This window comes from Larimichthys crocea, chromosome VIII, assembly GCF_000972845.2.
Source record: "Larimichthys crocea isolate SSNF chromosome VIII, L_crocea_2.0, whole genome shotgun sequence".
NCBI classification, from domain to species: Eukaryota; Metazoa; Chordata; class Actinopteri; family Sciaenidae; genus Larimichthys; species Larimichthys crocea.
Window position 1 is genome coordinate 11216598 of NC_040018.1, and position 19733 is coordinate 11236330.

The following is a 19733-nucleotide window of genomic DNA, read 5'->3' on the forward strand; positions in this document are numbered from 1 at the left end:
CACTTTGTAAAGGGTTAACTCTTTGCATTATGGTTTCATTAATGGTTAGTAGATACATTCTAAACTATTCTTAAAAAAACTATATTTGAGTTTCCAGGCTGTAAATAACCTCTCTGGCTGGTGTTTATTCTCCTGCAGCTTGACTCTTTAGTTCAGTTTAGTCTTCATTGTCCCACATTTGGAGATTTGGCTTGCAGCATGACAAAAAACGGACACACTAAAACAAGCAAAGAATTACCTTATATTACATTATAGTTAGGTGAAAGCAGTAAATATTTATTGAGTTAAAAATAATAAGTATTTTTAATAAAGGTGCAAATTAGGTGATTTTCCTGCACATGTACAGTATTTGTTCATAGACCCTTGAATGGACCAACTAAACTCTTTTGACCTCTGAACTCTGGCATCAGGACAACAACCTTATCATAAAGATTCACTGCAAAGTCGATGGATTACCACATTTTTAAAAACATTTATACCATAACTAACTGATTATATGAACTTTTGGTAATGGCTTATTATAAAACAACACTTTATAAGTTTACTGTTATGTATTACTGCAGAATTCATTGTCTATTAGCCTTTTATATTGGCAGACATAATGCCTTATTAGAAAGTAAGAAAGTGATGAGCATTGATTGATTACTTGACTTTTAATGACTGGTCAGAAAGAGATTTTCCCACAATCTGCGGGACAAGTTGCTCTCATTAGTGGCTTAAAACGGATCAATAAAGCATGACATGTAAATGATTTATTAATTATTAATAAAGACATTAGTTATCATTTATACACTCTTTATAAATGGCAGATTTTTGCAGATGCCCAGGTGTTCATAACATGTGGTTAAAATTGAATGAAATCCAATAAATCATGTCTTTCTCACAGGTCTTATAGTATCATCAAACATTTTAAGCTTCAAAATCATGGCAGTGTTGGATTCCATGTCCATTACACTGCAGCTAAACACTTCAGATTAAATTCTAACATCTCAGAAAATCCTTGGAATATATATATATTATATATATATATATATATATATATATATATAATCATCAGCAGCATAATCTCCTTCATAACAGCTTTGGGATTGCACTGACCAGCCCAACATCTCACAAACCACACTGCACCAATTACCAGAGGTTAATGGGATGGCTAGCCTTTCTGTTTGAAATGCCCCTCTCAGCAGATTAAACAAATACCTATGATGGCCTTAATTGGTGTACACTGTCTTCAACTGAAATCACAGCTGCTGTTTTCCGCTGATACTGAAGCTCTCTTTACTTAATGGAGTCTGTGAATCCCATACTCCCCGAATAATAAGCCAGTAGTGAAGATTAATGCAAAAAACATGTAATGTCCCCTGATTACTCCACCGTGGGTGGAAGAAGTAGTCCGATCCCTTACTTAAGTAAAGGTACCAGTACAACAATGTAAAAGTATGACAATACAAGTAAATACCCTTAATTCAAACCTGTATAAGCAAAATTTAAATACTCATTATGCAAAAATTGTGCTCCTCTGTACATGTTCAGCCCACTAGGGGGAGCTCAAGCACAGTTAAACAGCTTTAATTGATCATTAGAGGATTATCTTTATTATTATAGCACTTCAGTTGAGTTAAAGGACCTCTACATAAAACCACATTTTATTGATGTTAGTATTTCGAACTTAAAACAGCTACTGTACCAACCATGCATATTAAAAAGCACAGAGGCACATTAGCAGTTTCAAGCTTCTTCAAACCATCATTCAGTGAAGGTGTCAGAAACTGTCTGAATACCAGGTGGATCAGCTGACATGCATCAGTTAGTTAGTTATGATATCATACGCCTAAATTGTTTGTGAGATTGAACTTTGTCTGATACTTATGATTTAATGGATGTAGTGTTGAATTAACCCTTTTTGATTTTATTTTTTCTTTACATATTTTGACCATGATACGTGCAACCAATGATTTAATACTGTTCTGAGTTTACTAGAGACCATGCATGTTGAAGGATGTCATAACTAATTATAGCTGAAACGATTAGTCAATTATATAATTATTCATTTGACAGACAAAACAATCTGCAACTATTTTCCTAGTCTGATGGTTTGAGACTTCTTTTTTTTTCAATCAAAAGTTGAGAAGAAATACTAATCATTCTCTGGCCCAGCTTCTGAAATATGAAAACTCACTACTACTCTTTTGTATCATTTTAAAATTAATATCTTTGGAAGAAGATTGGAATGTATTCCCATCATTTTCTGATTTTTAGACTGAAATGATGAATTAGCTAATAAAAGATCAAATAAAATATAACATAAAACATTAGTCTAAACAGTCTAAACTGTGTGTTAATTTATCCTTAACACAGAGAAAACCACATCTTTAGTATTACACATACAGTAGGTGTGAATGTGTGTTTCTCAGTAAAGCATTTGTCGTGTACAGGTGCACACATTACATCATACTGTACATGATACTAAACATGGTCCACTGCAGCAGCGGCTGTCTTAAAGCGACACCTTAAATACTTTGTCCACTAGGGGGAGTTGGAGTACAGCCAAATACGCGCTGCTTTGTTGTAACTGAGTGTTAGAGGTCCTCCTTGTTTATTTATCATATCAGGTTCACATGTGCCGAACTATGAGCTTTAAATAAAAACACATCCACCACACAGAATTCCATCGTACTGTTTTTTATTGTCCTTATGAAACTGAGCATTGTTCTCAATCACATGTTATTATATGCTTACATACACTAACAGTTGCCAAATGGCGTCTAGCTGCTATGTTTGTGTCATTTCTTTCATCATATATATTTTGTCTACATGTGTGCAACCAACGGCAGAAGAAATATGTGTTTGACTTGACTTGAAGCCCCATACAATCTGTTATTATAAGGTTATTATACATTATCACGCCACCAGCTCTGTTGCCGTGCACTTTTGTTTATTATAATAATAATAATAATAATTGGCAGAATTATCATTTCTACGTCATATTTGTGTGGAAATAGGCTAATAGTCTTATTGACACGCAGAAATCACGCAGTTTATTTCGCAGGTTCCTCGTGTGCTGTGAGCAAAGCAGTCAGCAGTCGGCTCTTTTGTTCCGAGGGCAGAATCAGCGTGTGTGTGTGTGTGTGTGTGTGTGTGTGTGTGTGTGTGTGTGTGTGAGAGAGAGAGAGAGAGAGAGAGAGAGAGAGAGAGAGAGAGAAGAGAGAGAGAGGGAGGCAGTGTTTGGGATACAGTGAGGAGTCAGTGAGGAGGAGAGAGAGAGAGAGAGTAGTGAGAGAGGGGGGAGAGAGCGGGATGCTGACAGATTCCTGATAGATGGTTAAAATGGCGAAAGCTTTTTCGACCCCATCTAGCCACCAAACTGTAGCACCATAGGTCGGAACATGTAGTAATCTGGAGCTGGATATATGTGCAAGCTCGCTCCTCTGTGTATGTGTGTGTGATTTTATTATTATTATTATTATTATTTTTTTTTTTTATCATCATTATTTTTTACCTCCGTCTATCCGCCTCACGTTGTTTTCTGCAAGTGCTGGAATATTTTCAAAAAGTGTTTTTTAAATGGCATCCGTAAGGCACCGCCGCCTTGCGCCGTGCTTTTTGGGAATACTCCTCCTAAATGCTTTAACCGGTAAGTGGTATTATCTTATTACCGGAGCGGAGAGTAGTAGTGCTGCAGGGTGTGAGAGCTCTCTGTAGAGGATAAGACCGTGCGGTGCTGTCCAGGAGCATGGTGCATGCTGCAAGCAACGAGAAGTGCGTTGCTGACCATAAACCCTGAACTTGGTCCCCTCTCCGGTGTCCGTTAGTGTTTCACTTGGCAGTAAATGCCAATGTGAAGACTAATGCTGGAGCCTTGTGCACTGCGGAATGTGTACCTGGAGGTTACGTATCACATGAGCAGGCCTGTGTGTAAACTTATATTCCGTGCATTCTGCAGAACTTGGCGTGTTCTTGTGTAGTGCCACACTGGTGCTGCTTCATGTGCTCCATATGTTCAAGTGTTCTGAGCTGCTTTTTGTTAAGGCAGCACCCATAATAATACACTGTAGCCACGTGTAGTGCAGTCAGCAGAGTTTCTGGGTTGTTTTCATATTTATTTTTACAGGAGCAGATTGGAAGAGTGTAAAGAATGTCCTACTGGGAGGTGTCCCAATTAGTTCACTGGGAAAGTCACATCCTTTGCCTTATGATAGCTGTGAAGTGTGCAGGAAACACTCAGTGGTCCTGTCTGTTATCAGATGTGTTTTAGTTCACCTCAGTAGTAGTGCAGTAATCCTTCCCGGTGTTATTGTTAACCACATGGTCTCAATATGACCAATACAGCAGGGGAGAACCAAATGCTTTAATACTTAAACAGATGTAATTGCATTTTCTCTGATGCCTTTATCTCCTAAACATCACATTACTTAACTCCTTATGCTGACTTTAAAAAGTATAGTTGGAGTTTCATGTCATATCAGGGGAATTGTAAAATAGATGGACTTCTTTGACTGGTCAGTACAGCACACCACCCCGTGGCCTGGTGAAATGACAGTTATTGCTCTGGGGATAGATTAAAAGACTGTGGTTATTGCCTGCTGGGGAGAATATTTGTACAGATTAAATGTCAAGACTGTCCCTCTCGTCCTTTTCAAATCTCCTTTTTTTTTGGCCCTTTGTTCGCTATGATAGACAGTTTCTCTCTCTATGTGAGGCCCCTTAATTCAAAGGCAAGAGAGAGTATTGAGTATTTGCAAAGTATACCACACAGGGATCCACAAAGCCCCCCACTGGAATCATAAAGGCTAGTACACAGTGGTTCATAACATGTTCAGTCAGAAGACTGGGAACAAAAACTTCACAAACACGGCTCGGTGATGGATGTAGTTGTAGTTGTACCCATTGCATTAATGAAATGAAGCTCTTTCAAGTGCTTCTCTGCCTCTGAGGTTAGATTCAGTTGAGATAAAAGCAGTTTTTTTTAATGACATTTTAAAGCAGAGCTGATAAAAGTTAAAGATACGCAATAAGAGGAATATCAGCATTAGATCTGTTATGGTCTAAAGAGCTCCAAATCAGAGGGAGAATGCAGGAGATGATTCAAAAGATAAAGACAACTTTAGTTTATCAAGGGGGGATTGTTTGCTTTGAATAGCTGAGAGCTCGTGTCTTTTAAGCTCTTTTGAAAGAAAGGAGCATGAATATTGAGTTTAAGCATGCAAGAGAAAAACACAGAGAACTTTAACTTGATATCTGTTCACTAAATTAACACATCAGCTCATTGATTTGAATCCAAAACTACCAGAATGCATTTGGTTTATTATGATTAGGATTTGCATGATTGTAGAAAAATACTACAGGTGAATACTTTTCTCTGACAGAGGAAAAAATGTTTGTGAGAGGTGAACTTCGCAACAGCTGCCCTACATCTACTATCATGCCAACAGATGGACTATTTCTCAGCCTTCTTGTGTTGCATTTCACTGCCGTACCACCCAGTATATTACTGTCCAAACTGTGCTGCTTTTATAAACAGGTGAATATAAGAGTACTTGAAACTACATGCTAATGAGTATTACACTTTCTAGATAAGAGAAATATCGATGAATCATTTATCAAACAAAAGCTCTCATAGTCCTTCCTCTGGAAATAGAATAAATATAGCTTTTTAGCCGCTATATAAAAAAATAATAATTTATAAAAGACACCTAAAAAATGTATGAAAAAGAAATTGAGCTGTTCTTTCTGTGCAGAGTGGATTTATACTGTTGGCTCTCTGGTGTCTCACCCATGCACGTATTGATCTGAATGCAAATACATGAGTTTTGCTGCGCATGCTGGAAGACACCTTTAGAGGAATACTTAATAAGCTTGTACATCTATTCCTACTTTATACTCGTCAAAGCAGGAACGCTGCCTCAGCTTTATGTCGACAGTTTAGTAAAATTAATGGGGGATAAATCCACAGTTCTCATCCGGGGGGTACAAAACATTTTTCACACTTAAAACAAACCTAACGGGATGCTGCTGCAGTCTGTCACAGCGATTTAAACTGGGTATTTGTAGTATTTATTGTTGTGAATAGGAATGTGTGGCCAATGAGCTGCAACTGATGGATGGTGGGAGAGTAGGAATAGATAGGAAAGTAATTTAGGAATAAAAATGGACTAACTCTGGACTATTTTGTCAAGAATGTCATACTTAAATGCATTATGAAGCATTTATGAGATAAAAACATTTAATCTAATCAATTCCAAAACAGATTTTTCATCAGGCTATCATATGCTATGGCGATTAATACATTTCACTATGATTGTACTTGTTTGATTTTATTTGCCAATTAAACTTGATGTCAAGCTGCTGTGTTGCTCACAATGCTGCCCGTAAGAAGCCTGCGGTGTGTCCTAAGCTCATGTAGCTCCGTCGGTAGTGCCTGTGTGTGCTAACTACATCTGTCTGTCAGTAGCTGGTGTGTGATCCTCACTTTACTGTTGCAGCAATAAACCTTTGTGCCAGCCAGCCACACTTATCTGTCAATAGTAAGCCAGCGCATGAGCCACACTTAGCCAACACTTGTCTCTGGTCTCACCCAGTAATCCTACATGCTAGTGTCTTTTTCCCCTGCGTGGAAAGAGCATTAGCGTGTGTGTGTGTGTGTGTGTGTGTGTGTGTGCGTGTGGCTGTCTCCTTATCTAACCCTGAAAATCCACGCCTGTGTCGATTCACGTCTGGGAACATGTGTTTTTTGTGGATAGGTTTGTTCTTGTCGCCAGTTTCTACAGCTGTGCCCTCATGTTTAAAAATCCTCTGGATGCTCAGCAGTCACAGATGACCTGAATCCAAACTACACAAAATGCAAAATCTGCCTATTTCCTGTTTGTTTGCGCCTCTTGTCTCATGTGCCTCATTAGATTTGTCTTATGATTCCGGTATTGTCTTCAAAAATGATTTTCTCTGACCTTTCTCCACACTGGACTGTAACCTTCCACCCACCCAGAGCTCAAGATTGCATTAGCCAGTCACTTTGCCAACATCCTTTATTCATTAGGAAAGCCAGAGCCCGAGAACCTCCACACTGTTCTAGCTAATGGAAGAACTCTGATTAATTGAAGTCATGAGGAAGTATATACAGCATCAATAAAGCCTTTTAATCAACTCCAAATCACTGACATTGTAACACATTGAGCACTGAACTGTTATTATTCTGCTTGCTGCAGAGCTTGATAACATTGACTTATGTCATTTGTCAGCTTTGAAAGCTGAAAATAAAAAAGCTTCCAATATATTAGAGATCTACACAGAGGACAGATGGATGTAAGGTTTTCATATGTTTTACATCCTCAGCTTTGTCCAGAGGCTTTTCCCTCTCTATATAATACTTACTTGGAGTATTATCCATTCTGACCAAAACGTTTTCATCAAAACACAAAGTGTGACTGAGTGAACGTGTTGCTACGGGCACTTTGCATGCTATATTTTGCATCCTGCGTGAAGATGTGATCTTTGTTAGACCAAAAGAGATGGAGCTCAGTGGGCAGCATCATTTTGGAGAGAGCAGCAGCCCAGGCAGAGGGATCACCGCCTGCCAGCTAAGGGTTAAATATTTCTCCCACCACCACCACCACCACCCCCTTGTTTTTCACAAGTGGTAGCACTGATGTCTCTCCGGTCCCATGGCCATTTACTTACTGTGCTTGTTGAGTGAAAAAAAAAAAAAAAGGCAAAGGGGTGGGGTGGGGGTGGGGGGCACACATAAAGAAAGAACACAGAGCAAGGAGAGAGGAAGAGGAAACGTTTCTTTGCATTATGTTCCATATGTGATCTTCATGGAGGAGTGTGTCAATGAATTCCTTGTCTGCACCTAAGGGGAAGTATTTCTCGGCTGGAATTTGAGGGATGAAGCCAGAGGTTCTCTGTTTTGACCCTTGTGCTCCCCCTCCACTACCCTCCCCTAGCGCCCCTCGCACCAGATTCCAGGGCCTGGGGCAGAGACTGGTAGTGTTTAGTCCATCAGCAGCTGAAACGTGATACCAAGAGAGCCCGCTAAGCTCCTCTTTTATAGTACCAAGTCAGGTCAGGCTGTTTACATCCTTTATTTATTGCCCCCCCCCTCCTGCCCTCAGAAATCGTAAATATTATTTTTTTTTTTAAATGTAAAAAACAAATCTCCTCTCGCAGTATTAAAGCATCACAAACGATTTGGCTGAGCTAACCTGGAGCTTGTAGTCAGAGAGTGTCATTTTGTGTTTAATGTTGAAAAGGGATACAGACATCACAGCTATGATGGCAACAAAGTTGCTGCCACCGGTTAACTTACTGCATAAATGTGTGCACACATGCCCTGGGTCCATTTGAGTCTACAGCCTGTATTCCCTTGTGACTGTAGCCTGAAGATAGCCCAGTAAAGGCTTTTTATTTGCGAGCTGTAATTCCTAGTGAGCTGTTATCAGTGATATGACATATAGAGCATTCATTTGTTTAGATGTTAGAGTTGATATGAAAATGATTATTTAGCCCACAATAGTTGCAGCCACTCCTGACCGTGGATCGTAATAAGTGGGTATGGAAAAGGAATGAATGGAGTATCTTCACAAAAAAAGGCCAGAATAAACAGTATGAGTGAAACGATGCGAAATAAAAGATTTGAGTTTGTGAGTGGACCTTGGGTTAAGATGTTTTTCATAAAGTACTTCACAATAAACTATATCGTGTGTAATTGTGTGTGTCTGTGTGTGTGTCATCAGGTGTGATGTGCGAAGCGGAGCTCTCGTTCACGCTGGAGCCCAGTGACATCATCGCCGTACAGGAGCAGCCCCTCATGCTCCACTGCCAGGTGAACGGCATCCCCCCAATTACGACACAGTGGAGGCACAACGGCCTGCTTTTAACTCAGGATCAGCATCACACCACCTTCATCAATGGCTCCCTCCTGATCGGTCACTTCCAGAAGACCAAATCTGACGGCTCGTCTGACGAGGGCGACTACGAGTGCGTGGCCCAGAATTCCTTTGGGCTGGTGGTGAGCCGCAAGGCCCGAATTCAGGCAGCCAGTAAGTGTCTTTTGATATATGGTGACTTTTAAGCACTTTGTGTGCCTTACGGGGTGTAAAAGGTTTATTTAGTTTAGTAAAAGCTTCAATATATTTATTTACACAGGTTCTATATATTTAGTGATAACATGCATTCATGTGCTGTGTTGCCAAGAGTTACAGTAGGTGAGAAGAGGAATTCTACTGTCCGGTAAATATGCACCCGGTTAGTTTAGCTCAGCACAAAGAATGAAAACAGGGGAAACGGCTAGCCTGGCTCTGTCCAAAGGTAACAAAATCCGCTTGGAGTCTCCACTGGTTGCCTGGTAACAACATGGCAACAACAAGTTCAGGAAGTCCCTGCGTTTGGCCAAAAGTCCAGCATATAACTCCCTCTCTAAAAACCACACAAACCTTGTTCTAATTTCATTTGCTGTAAGTCACCAGATAAATAATGCATCAAACATGGTGCCATGCTGTCTGGAAGTCAGGAGTATCTGTAATTGGCTGCTGTTTTTGTGCTTTTTAGTTGTCAGCTTTAGATTCTTTATCATCTTAAATTATCTCAACTACCAGCTCAAAAGTTTGTCTGGGTGTAATTGTATGTGTTGGTGCTAGAATAAAAAAATCATGATCAGGCAGTGCAGATGTGACACAAGCAGGAACAGCAACCACAGTTTAATTAAGATCTGTGTGCACTATAAATGTAAACACTGTAATTAAAAAATTACATTAAATAATCATATTTCAGTCCAGTCCCAGTCGTCGCAGTTACTGTACTTTAAATGTAGTTAATATCCCCGGATGTGGAAGTCTTTTGAATATTTTAATATCGTTCTTTCTGTGTAATGAACTGTCTGATGCTCAGCTACAGTGCTGCTTAGAAATTCAAGCCTTTGAGTTTAGCATTAACAAGTGCGCACGCTGAGAGTCTCCAAGCTGCTTTGTAAGAGTGCAATAAGCTCGGCAGCCCACTCACTGGAAGAGGCATCAAGATAGATTTTCCCTCCTTGACCACCAGATCTCTTATAAGAAATCACTCTAGTCCAACATTAAGTTCTCAGCATGTCGCCGTGGTTCATTAACAACATTTGCTATCATATCATAGTGAGACAAAGTGACTTTTCTCCTTTCTCTCACACACATACATAGTGCATGTCTCAACTTACTTTGAATCAAAGGCACCGTGGATGTGCACATTCCTTTGTGGACACGCTGAGATGTTGCAGCAGCAGCTTCAGCAATACTGTACCATTGCACACTGTGCTGAGTTAATACTTTCTGAATGCTATGGTATATATATATTCAGCAACTCAGAGATGGACAAAGGCTCGCAGAAGCCTGTTGATTCCCAGGCTGTGTGTAGACAGCATACTGCTGTGCTGTTGTGGCCAATACAGCTTTTCCACTCAGTGGGACAGGGAGGTTAGCATGGACGTCTCACTGGCCGAAGGGAAAAGTCACTTCAGCTCAGTGGCTGGCGCTGTCAAACACATGCAACCTTTTAAGGCCTCCCCAAAGGGTCTTTAGTTTTCAAAGGTCAGATTGCAGCCGCTATTTTAGCACATTTCTTATTCCGCATCAGGGAAAAGTCATCTAATCTAATCCCCCTGTTTTTTTTTTGTTTTTTTTTAATTTCACTGAATTACTTTGATATAATGGTAAGAAAGCATGAGGAAAATGAAAATCCACAGATTTATGAACACAGAGTTCATCACCTGAACATGGTGCAGGAAAAACAATCAGATTATCACGATGATTTGCGCTGTGGCAATGTACAGAATATTATTTATAGCTTTAATATCTGGTAGCATTCACATTTTATTCAGTTGACGTTTTGCCGCAGTATTTGCCTGAAGTCTTCAGTGAAGGAATCTGAATCAGAATGAGACACATTATGGTTCAAAAATGCTATCATGTATGCATAGTTTTCTACAATATATATATACTAGGGGTCCTTGACCTGAAACACTCTTGAGGACCTCTGCTATAGCCTCAATTAATCTGTTTCTACACTTTTGTAAGGAAACTGCTGCATATTTAAGTGTGAATAGCGCAGAGCCGTGAGTGTGTCATGCTCTAAATCTTGAAAATGAATTTGTTGAATACATTAATGAATGTGGGAATTTATGTAGTTGTGATGTGGTGGATTCATTCAACAACCCAGTCCTCTCTTCACTCAGCCAATCACAAACCATGCAACGCTGACCCTCAGTAATCTGCTCCACCAATAATTGAAATTTGCTTTGATGGTTGCAAATGATAAAATAATCACACATCTTTCTAAAGGTGTTGCAGTGTTAATCTCTGAATGTAATATTCAGCAAATTTGTTGTGTTTAACTCAAGGGTTCAGTACTTGAGCATGAAAAATTAAGAATTATGCAAATGTAGAGCAATACCCCATCACTCATTTGTCTCTGAAAAATTGAATGTGGAATGTGATGTGAATACAGATATGATCTCTCTGTGAATGAACCTCAGCTAGAGCACGCGTCAAGTTTAAATCATTCATGGTGGAAATATTCCATTTTGGACTTTCCCTCTTGAATTGTATTGATTAGGAAGGAAGTGGAGGATTACTGAAAGTCACATCCTGACCACTGACCTCTGACATTTTGGGGTTGTGTTGAGCTGTCTTTTGGAGAGGCTTTGAGTGAGTAATGGCTGCACTATAATGAGGCTCTGTCCCTCCTTAATGGAGTCACACTTCTATCAAGGCAGCAAGAAGCCATCACTGAAAATAATCCGCTAGAGACCCCTCAAAGGGACTTCAGACTGTAAAATATCCCCATGTTACCCATCATTGCCCCGTAATACCTTCTGTAAGATTCGCTATAAAACCGTTATGTTGGTATTTCATTGTAGATTTGTCCGTGTTGTGTATGAGAAATGCCGCGATTCTTTGAGAAATCAGATTAATGAGGCTTTCATTGCACCATTAGTAGTGGTAGTTTATCTCCACCTTTCATAAATAGGCATAACGGCATCCCTTTGTTTCTCTTAGACCCTCTTGAGAAGTTTCATAGATGATTTCCGTACTGTACATTTAGAAAAAATCATAATCATCCTTCAGCGCCCAGCTTCTTGCACTCTTCAACCTTAAGGTTCCTGCAGGCGCTGTTCTGCACAGAAGTGCTCCCCTGTTGATCAGGCCTCAATTTGTCACACTAATATGTTTTAGGTCTTTAATATAAGGTCTTGAATGGGCTTAATCTTAGAGGTGAAGTGTGTTCTACAGGGGTTTGGAACAATCACTGGTCCATTTCATCCTCTCCTGTCCCACACCAGGGATAAATAATTTAGGATAAAGTGTTGTTTATGAAGAGAAATGGCCCATAACAAGTAAATGCTCTCCTTACAAAGATCAGTGACTAGTGTTTGTTTCTTTTTCTGTTCCGAGTGTTTGTTAATGTTGATGCTCTCTTTGTGTTTTTGAGGTCATTTGCTGTGTTATAGTCCCTCTTACAACAGAGCTCTGACTTGTACCACTGTGATGCAATGGGTGGTGTGATTACTGAAGCCTCTTTATAGCCCTCTCAGTGGATAAAGCCTCAATCCTACTCTACTCACACTAAGTCCCTCCATGAATTTCACTTTTTATTTGCTTGACAACCATTTGTGTGAGCGCACTGTCGGGGGCTGGTTTAGGACGGACTCCCTGTTGCCCCCCTAAATCACCGGTTTGTCCAGGAAACGCTTTATTTCTTCCTAAATATTATCTCTTTGATGGTCAGTTTCTCTCTTTCTGTCTCCCCGTCTCTCTCTCTCTCTTTCCTCATTTTCTCTCGGACCTCCTCATTAGGTTAAGTTCAGGAAGCTTTTCATCATTTGGATGAATGACAAGCTTGGTACAGTGGACCCGGCCCAGGCTCCCGCCCCTCCCCCACAACACGCCCGCGTCACCAGGCAACACACCACAAAAGCCCCCCCTGTTACAAAATAGCATTTAGGATCAATTGAGATGACTTGCTTTTGTCTGTTTGTCTGGAATTAATTGGAAAGAGTTGATGCTTTGTGAAGAAATTATTATTATTTTTTCCCAGTTTCATTCATATGAGGAGACTCCAATTGACCTCGGGGACCGTTCAAAAAGATTTGCAAACACAATATGAAGTGTGCTGAGAAAAGGCAAACACGAGGGGAGTGAAAACACAAAATAGTAAAAAAAAAAAGCAATAAATGCAAGTGTAATAACTGCATATTTGTGTTATTTATTTTATAGACTACTTCAGTGTGGCTATAGGGCCCTTGGCTGCTGGATGATAATTTCCACCTTGTTTAATTCTGAGATCGTCATGGTGAATTCTTATAACAGTAGGCTTCTGAATGAGACTTTAATGAAAAAGAGGAACCATGGGGGCTGTAAAGGATGAAACAGGAGAAGACAGAGGATGCCTGTAAAAGTGTCTCAGTTTATGCCCATGACTCTCGTTTGTGTGAATTGAACTCCTTTCAGGGGAGAAAATGTAAATAAGTGTGATGTCGAGCGGGCAGAGTCTTGAGAAGATGAGAAGTTGCAACGTTGTGCATTTAAAATCAGAGTGTGGATGGTTTGCCACTAGCCACTGCTCAGACAGTTAGTGAGAGTGATTTATGGGGAGCTCATGTTAGTTTACGTGAGAGCGTGCGTACGTGTGTGCGTGCGTTCGTGCGTTCGGCGGGTCGACGGTGGCTCTCCATCACCCGTCGACCTTCCTGTCCCCAACCCTTTCATGGCCTCCTGCCTGGGTGAATGCTGAAGCGCCATCCCAATATTTCCTTGTGGCTCCCTTTGTCTGCCAGCCAAACCCCGCCCTCGATCTGTCCCCCCTCCTACCCTTCTACTCTGCTCACTCTCCACAAAGCAAGTCATCTCTGTCTTATAGATTAGCCAGCTAAATGCCATCTAAGCTTGTTTTGACATTTAAACATGAAGCCTCTTAGTGCTTTCTTTAAATCCCTGTAAAATCAAGATTATTCCGTGACAAAAAAATGCACTGCATGTTTGAAATTGGAGTATTAGTAACTTCATCTATCACGGTTGTTAAAGAAAAGTCCTCGGGTTTTGCCATTTTATGTCACAAAGCAAATATAGAATAATCACTGCAATAGTCCTCTCGCTGATATCATTCCTCTCATTGATATTCCTCTCTTGAAAACATCACATAGTAGCAGTGCATTCAGACTTGGCCTCTGACTGCCCTGTTCCTTCCTTTGGACAGGTATGTGGCTGATGTTAAATCAGAGTGTTCCCTCCCACTGTGTGGTCAGCACCCCTCCATCTGTCCACCAGTGTGTCAGAAGGAGTGAGAAAGAAAAAGGCTTTTTTCTTTTGCTTTTTTTTTTCTATACTGATGAGGCGGGCTGAATGGATGAGAGCTCTGACCTCTGCTGTGTAATTACACCAAAAATGGTTTATTACTGTACACCTGCGGGCTAAATACTCCGATCTCATTGCCTGATTGTGCATGCATTATTTGAGTTGATTTATAAGTGGCAACGATGAATGAAAAGAGATTTTGCTACTTTAGCATTCAGCTTTTCAGGACTCCTTCAGAGCGGGTGCTTTTGCTTTACTCTGCATGGTTATATACAAGTCAAGGATAAACAACTGAATAGCAACTCATTGTCTTTCTCTCTCTCTCTCTCTCTCTCTCTCTCCCTCTCTCCCATGCATATAAAGATGCTTTTTGTCCTCTATGGGTTGTTTTTTTGTTCAGGAGCTGAATAAACAGCAATTCATTGACAAGTGCTTAAGCTTGTCCAGCTCTCCAGTGAGGAAAGGGCAAGAATCCTTATTATTTCTGAAGCTGGCACATCATTGACCTTGAAGAAGTGTGAGATCACCAAGGGACCCCCATACTGTCTTAATTCACTGTATGTGTTTACACGATAGGGGAACAATGAGATTTCCAAACCAATTAAGACATTTAGTGACTTTTAAATAAGAACTGATAAAATATTAATTCAATACATTAACGACTATTTATACATAATTTTACAGAATTACATTTGTTTAATGTTCTCTATCACCAAATGTCAGGAATGATCGATCCACAGAGCAAGGATATGAGCTATAGCAATATGAAGCTGCTTCATGATACTGTTTGAGGCATAAGTTGCTGTGTGGAGCGGAACGGGCAGCCTTATGCTCTAAAAATATCTGCCTGTGTAAACAACATCACTTGGCAAATCAAGCCGCTAAACAGAGGAAGGGAAACTGAATGGTGCTGAAACAGCTGGGTGACAGAAATATTGAACTGCTCAAATATGCATTTTTGTTATTCCTCAGGCGCACTGTCTTCATGTTTGACATTACTTTAATCCTATTTATGTCGGCCTATGATATAACAAATGGAATCACGGTGTGTTTGTTCATGTAAAGCAAACAAATTTGTGCCATAGTGCTTTTTACACAATAGGTAAACACACAATACACATTTGCATACACACGCACATCCACAGAAAACACATATATATCAGAGCAAGTTGATGATGATGCATTGAGGTGTAAACAACCACAAAGAAGGAAAAAGAAAAGAAAGTAGACAAGCAACAAAATCAATCAATCAAAGAGGAAATAAAAATGTCCTTTAAAAAAAAAAAAACACTGAGTCAATCTGACATTTTGTGCTGAACCCAAAAAGAAAAACCTTGGTTGGAGGCTCTAAGGGGCCTAGTGGTGCTGTAGCAGCTCTATATAGTTCATGAGTTGGTGATGTAAAGTACAAAATAGTTCATGCTTTTACATTCCAATATTACAAATATGAATTAGTTTAGTTATCAAACAGGAGCCAGTGCAAGGAGGTGATAAAAACATTGTCCTTTTACTTTTATCTGGCTTTATGTCTTGAAAAAAAAAATTGTGTGTCATCCAACAATGTCCTGGGAAAACGTATTGGCACAATCAGCACGACTTGGAAGCTGGATTTTGTTGGGGTATGTCTAGGGATGGGAATTGATTTGATTTGGAATTTAAGAGTTTTACGATTCCGATTCCATTATCGATCCTGCTTAACAATTCGATTCTCTTATCGATTCTCATTTGGGGAAAAAAGAAGAACAAACTGTTTGATCAGCATCATCTAGAGGAGGTAGTGAACTGGAGTGAGTACTAGTACAGCTGCCAGCCTCTGAGCCAGCCAGACTTTCTCTCTCGTCATGGTCATCTTCTAAATGTAATGCAGAAGGCATTCGTTTAATGTTAACTGTTATAGCATGGTTAAATGCAGCCAAACTTTGGAGCGTTTGAACCGAGTGGATGCCATTGTTTACTACTGATTGCACTGCACGTGAAATTTGTCGTGCTTGCTGGAATCGAGCAACGTAATTCGTGCTTTCTGGAATCGATAAGAGAATCGTTAGATAAACTGCCCAACGATTCCATGGAATTGAAACACACGGACCTGGTTCTCAGCAAGAACCGGTTCTCGATTCCCATCCCTAGGTATGTCTTTAAGTATTGTCTGTGCAGCAGTGAAAACCTGTTTGTAGCACATACTGTATAGAAAAAGAACAGTATGAAAAATAGAACAGTATGGGACCCAGACTTTAACCCTGAGGGACCCCATGTGGGACTGAAATATAGAGAGACTGAAAGACACATGTAGGAGTGGATCCAGTTTAAGTCAGTGCAGAGAGTATCACAGCAGTCCATGAAATGCTCAAGGAGAGTAATATTATAGCTGAGGTCAGACCGAAAGTCTTACTATTCAAAGATGTAATTTTGGTATAAAGTTAAATTAATTAGTTAAAATAATCTTTAGAAATCACAGACGTAAATTTATTTTTGACCAGAAAACAAAAAGACCAGACTGAAGATCATCTTCCATCCGCCTCTGCTTATTGTTTGAAACAAGAAGTTGGCACAGTGCCAGTAATATCTATAACCATCTTGGGAAATCAATATCTTCCTGCTACTCCTGACCTGCTGCCTCCTTCTTTAAAACTATAATGCATGGAAGGTTGTAGTTGTACAACATTTTTTTCCTATCAAAAAATGGTTACGCATATTTCTTTTCCAACAATACAAACTATTTTTTTAAATTGTATAAATAGAACATGAAGTATTTCCACATACTGAGCAGATCATCGCTGAAAAGAAAAATGTGAGAGCTGATAATCATCAACATATTGTCTTGGACACATTTTAATGGGTTAAATTAATTCTTACATTTTCAAACATGCTATTTTTTTCCTCCTTTCACTTGCACTTTTTATGTATTTAGCTGACAAAATTAGCTCATATCCAAAACTGCTTAAAATGCATGAGCCAACTTTGACCCTGTGATTGCAGGATGCTCCCTCCTGTCTCTGTGCCAACTTTTCTAGCAGCTGCTCTCATCAGCTGCGCACACTGTAGCTGATCGTCTAGATAATGTCCATTCACAGTCTCTGTCTGTTTATTTCTTTGTCATACAAAGCAGTGTTAAACATTAATGGACTGAAATCATATTTTTCAGAAAGTGAAATAACTTTTCACTGGGTCCATTCAAACAAGTTATTATATTGAAACTCAATGTGTTTTTGACCGTGTGATAAATTTAAAGTAAAAGAAAGAAAACATCTAACCTTTACCTGTTCTCTACACGAGGATCAGCTTAGGTCTTACTTGAAATTCAAGTTCAATGTTGGGATTGCACTCTTGTTTGTGTAGCCTGTGTGTTGGTCTCCAGATGTCTCTGGACCACCCGAGCTATTCTCAAACAAACAAATGTATAGGGGGCCTAAAATTCCTTCTGCCTACTTTTAAGGCTCATGGGAGGAATTCCTCAGTAATAGAGGTGAGAGGTGAAAGGAGGGAGAGCAGAGGCCGGGCCAAAGGTTGGACGTGGCGGAATGCTGGAGTCTGTCTTTACAATCTGTACACAGCCTTGACCTGCTCTGATTTGGACAAAGCCAGTATGATTTCCTCTCCGAGTTTTTAGGTCAGCATGTGTCTTTTTGTCATCATATGGCCACTCGGAAGAATGTGTTTAAGTGTTAGCCCTCTAGACCGAGAGAGATTTTGTTGGGTCTCCACTTCTTTAAGGTCCTATTTTACTCCTATGTAGTGTTAAAAATCAAAATGTGGTTGTGAGGTTTAGGTTAGAGCAACAGCGAGTCAATCTCGGCAATATATGGTGCTCCTAAGGACTTGTGTGCGTACTGAGGGTGTATGTTGGTGTTCCTATGATTCCAGGCTTCACTAAGAGCTTCACATGCAAATATCTTTGCTAGCTCTCGCCACTGCCCCGTCACCGCGCTTCACTACACTTAACAGAGACTTTATGGCCAGATTGTGCAGTTAAAAGCCTTTACAGGATCTGCACCATCCACCAATAAAAACACCAAAACTCCCTCTTCCTGTCTTCTCCTTTGCCAGACATTTTGTGTGAAAATGTGTAATAAGGACAAAGACAGACAAGAGGTGGAGCCAGTGGTGGACATTAGTTAGTTTTATTAGTAGTGGAGATAATAGTAAACATAATAGTGGTATCTTATAGCGTTATATCCCCCACAGACACACACAGGGCCCCTCAGTCCAGTTTTCCATTTTGTTTAAGCATGGATCAGGAAATCTTCCTGTGGTGGCCAGTAAGCAGAAGAGTCGGAGACAAAGGCCATTCAGTGATGGGCAAGCAGCAGCTCTCCTTTGGGCCTCATCTACCTCTCTCTTCTCCAGCCTGTGTGTATGCGTGTGTTTGTGTGTGTTGGGGGTACCTCTCGGAGCCGAGTAGCACCTATTGTTAGTTGTGAAATGCAAGGCAGTGGAGTGGCTGGGAACAGGCAGAGGCTGAGGAGATGTGCAGCCCCTGGTGGCTCTACTTTGTGATGGTGGCCTGAGCGTTTGTTCTCCTGACCGACTCAGCTAGCTGTGGCTGAGGCCCCCTTTTGTCACTGCTGACTCTGGGTGGGTGTGTTTCCCCTTGCGCCCTCCCTCCTCCTTCTTCTTCCTCTGTTTCAGCATTGACTCAGAAATAGAGGGGTCAGAGGTCATGAGGGGCTGGACGATGGAGAGGGGGGGGGGTTTATCTGGGAAATGGTGACCTTTTTGTGTGCACTAGGGCAGAATACCCCTCCCCCATTTTTTTTTTTTTTTATTCTCCTCCTATTACGTTTCCCCTCCTCCAACGCTCAGCCTCCTGCTCACTCCCCAGTGGGGACCCATCCCCCTGTCTGATGGCCCAGGGCAGTGGCAGTGACCTTGGCTTTGGCAGAGAAATAAGGTGGCCCAAACCTGCCACGGCGTCACGGCTCTAACCCTGCCCTTTCACAAACAAGCATTGCAGCAGCCTGGATCAACAAGAGCAAAATAAGCACATTTTCAATCACTCAGAAAGGACACTTATTTTGTCTATGTCGTGTTTTCTGTTTTTCAATGAAGGCTTAGCAGTCTCTTGTGAATGGAAGTCAGCTCTGTGTAACAATGCAGTCATTTTCTACCTCTATTACTGCTGCTATTCTCAGATGTTCACCATACAGTACATGACTAGATGATTCATTGATGTTGGTTTGAGCAAATTTGTGGCAATATTGCATTTCCTTCACACAATTAGAATGATTAGGTTTTGCATTAAAGCTTTTATGTGACCAACATTGACTGCACACAAGATTTCTGCCAGCTTTGCACCTTATTATAAGTCTTAATAGGTCTAGTGTGTCATATTTTGGGAGCTCTGTTTACCGAATATGACAGAAATGGAATATAACATGCATGGCTATATTCTACTTGGTGTTTAATACCCTGGAAATAAGA

The 19733-nt window shown here is 40.4% G+C and overlaps 1 protein-coding gene across 1 annotated transcript in view; it reads left to right on the forward strand.

Annotated features, from left to right (window-relative positions):
- Positions 1–3269: 3269 nt before the first annotated feature.
- The window catches only part of igdcc3 (immunoglobulin superfamily, DCC subclass, member 3), a 54903-nt gene continuing 38439 nt past the window's right edge, over positions 3270–19733 (forward strand). Inside the window, exons 1-2 of the mRNA XM_010731234.3 lie at positions 3270–3634; positions 8730–9035. Coding sequence (XP_010729536.1) covers positions 3565–3634; positions 8730–9035 — 376 coding nt within the window. The 5' untranslated portion in view covers positions 3270–3564. The remainder of the gene's footprint in view (positions 3635–8729; positions 9036–19733) is intronic.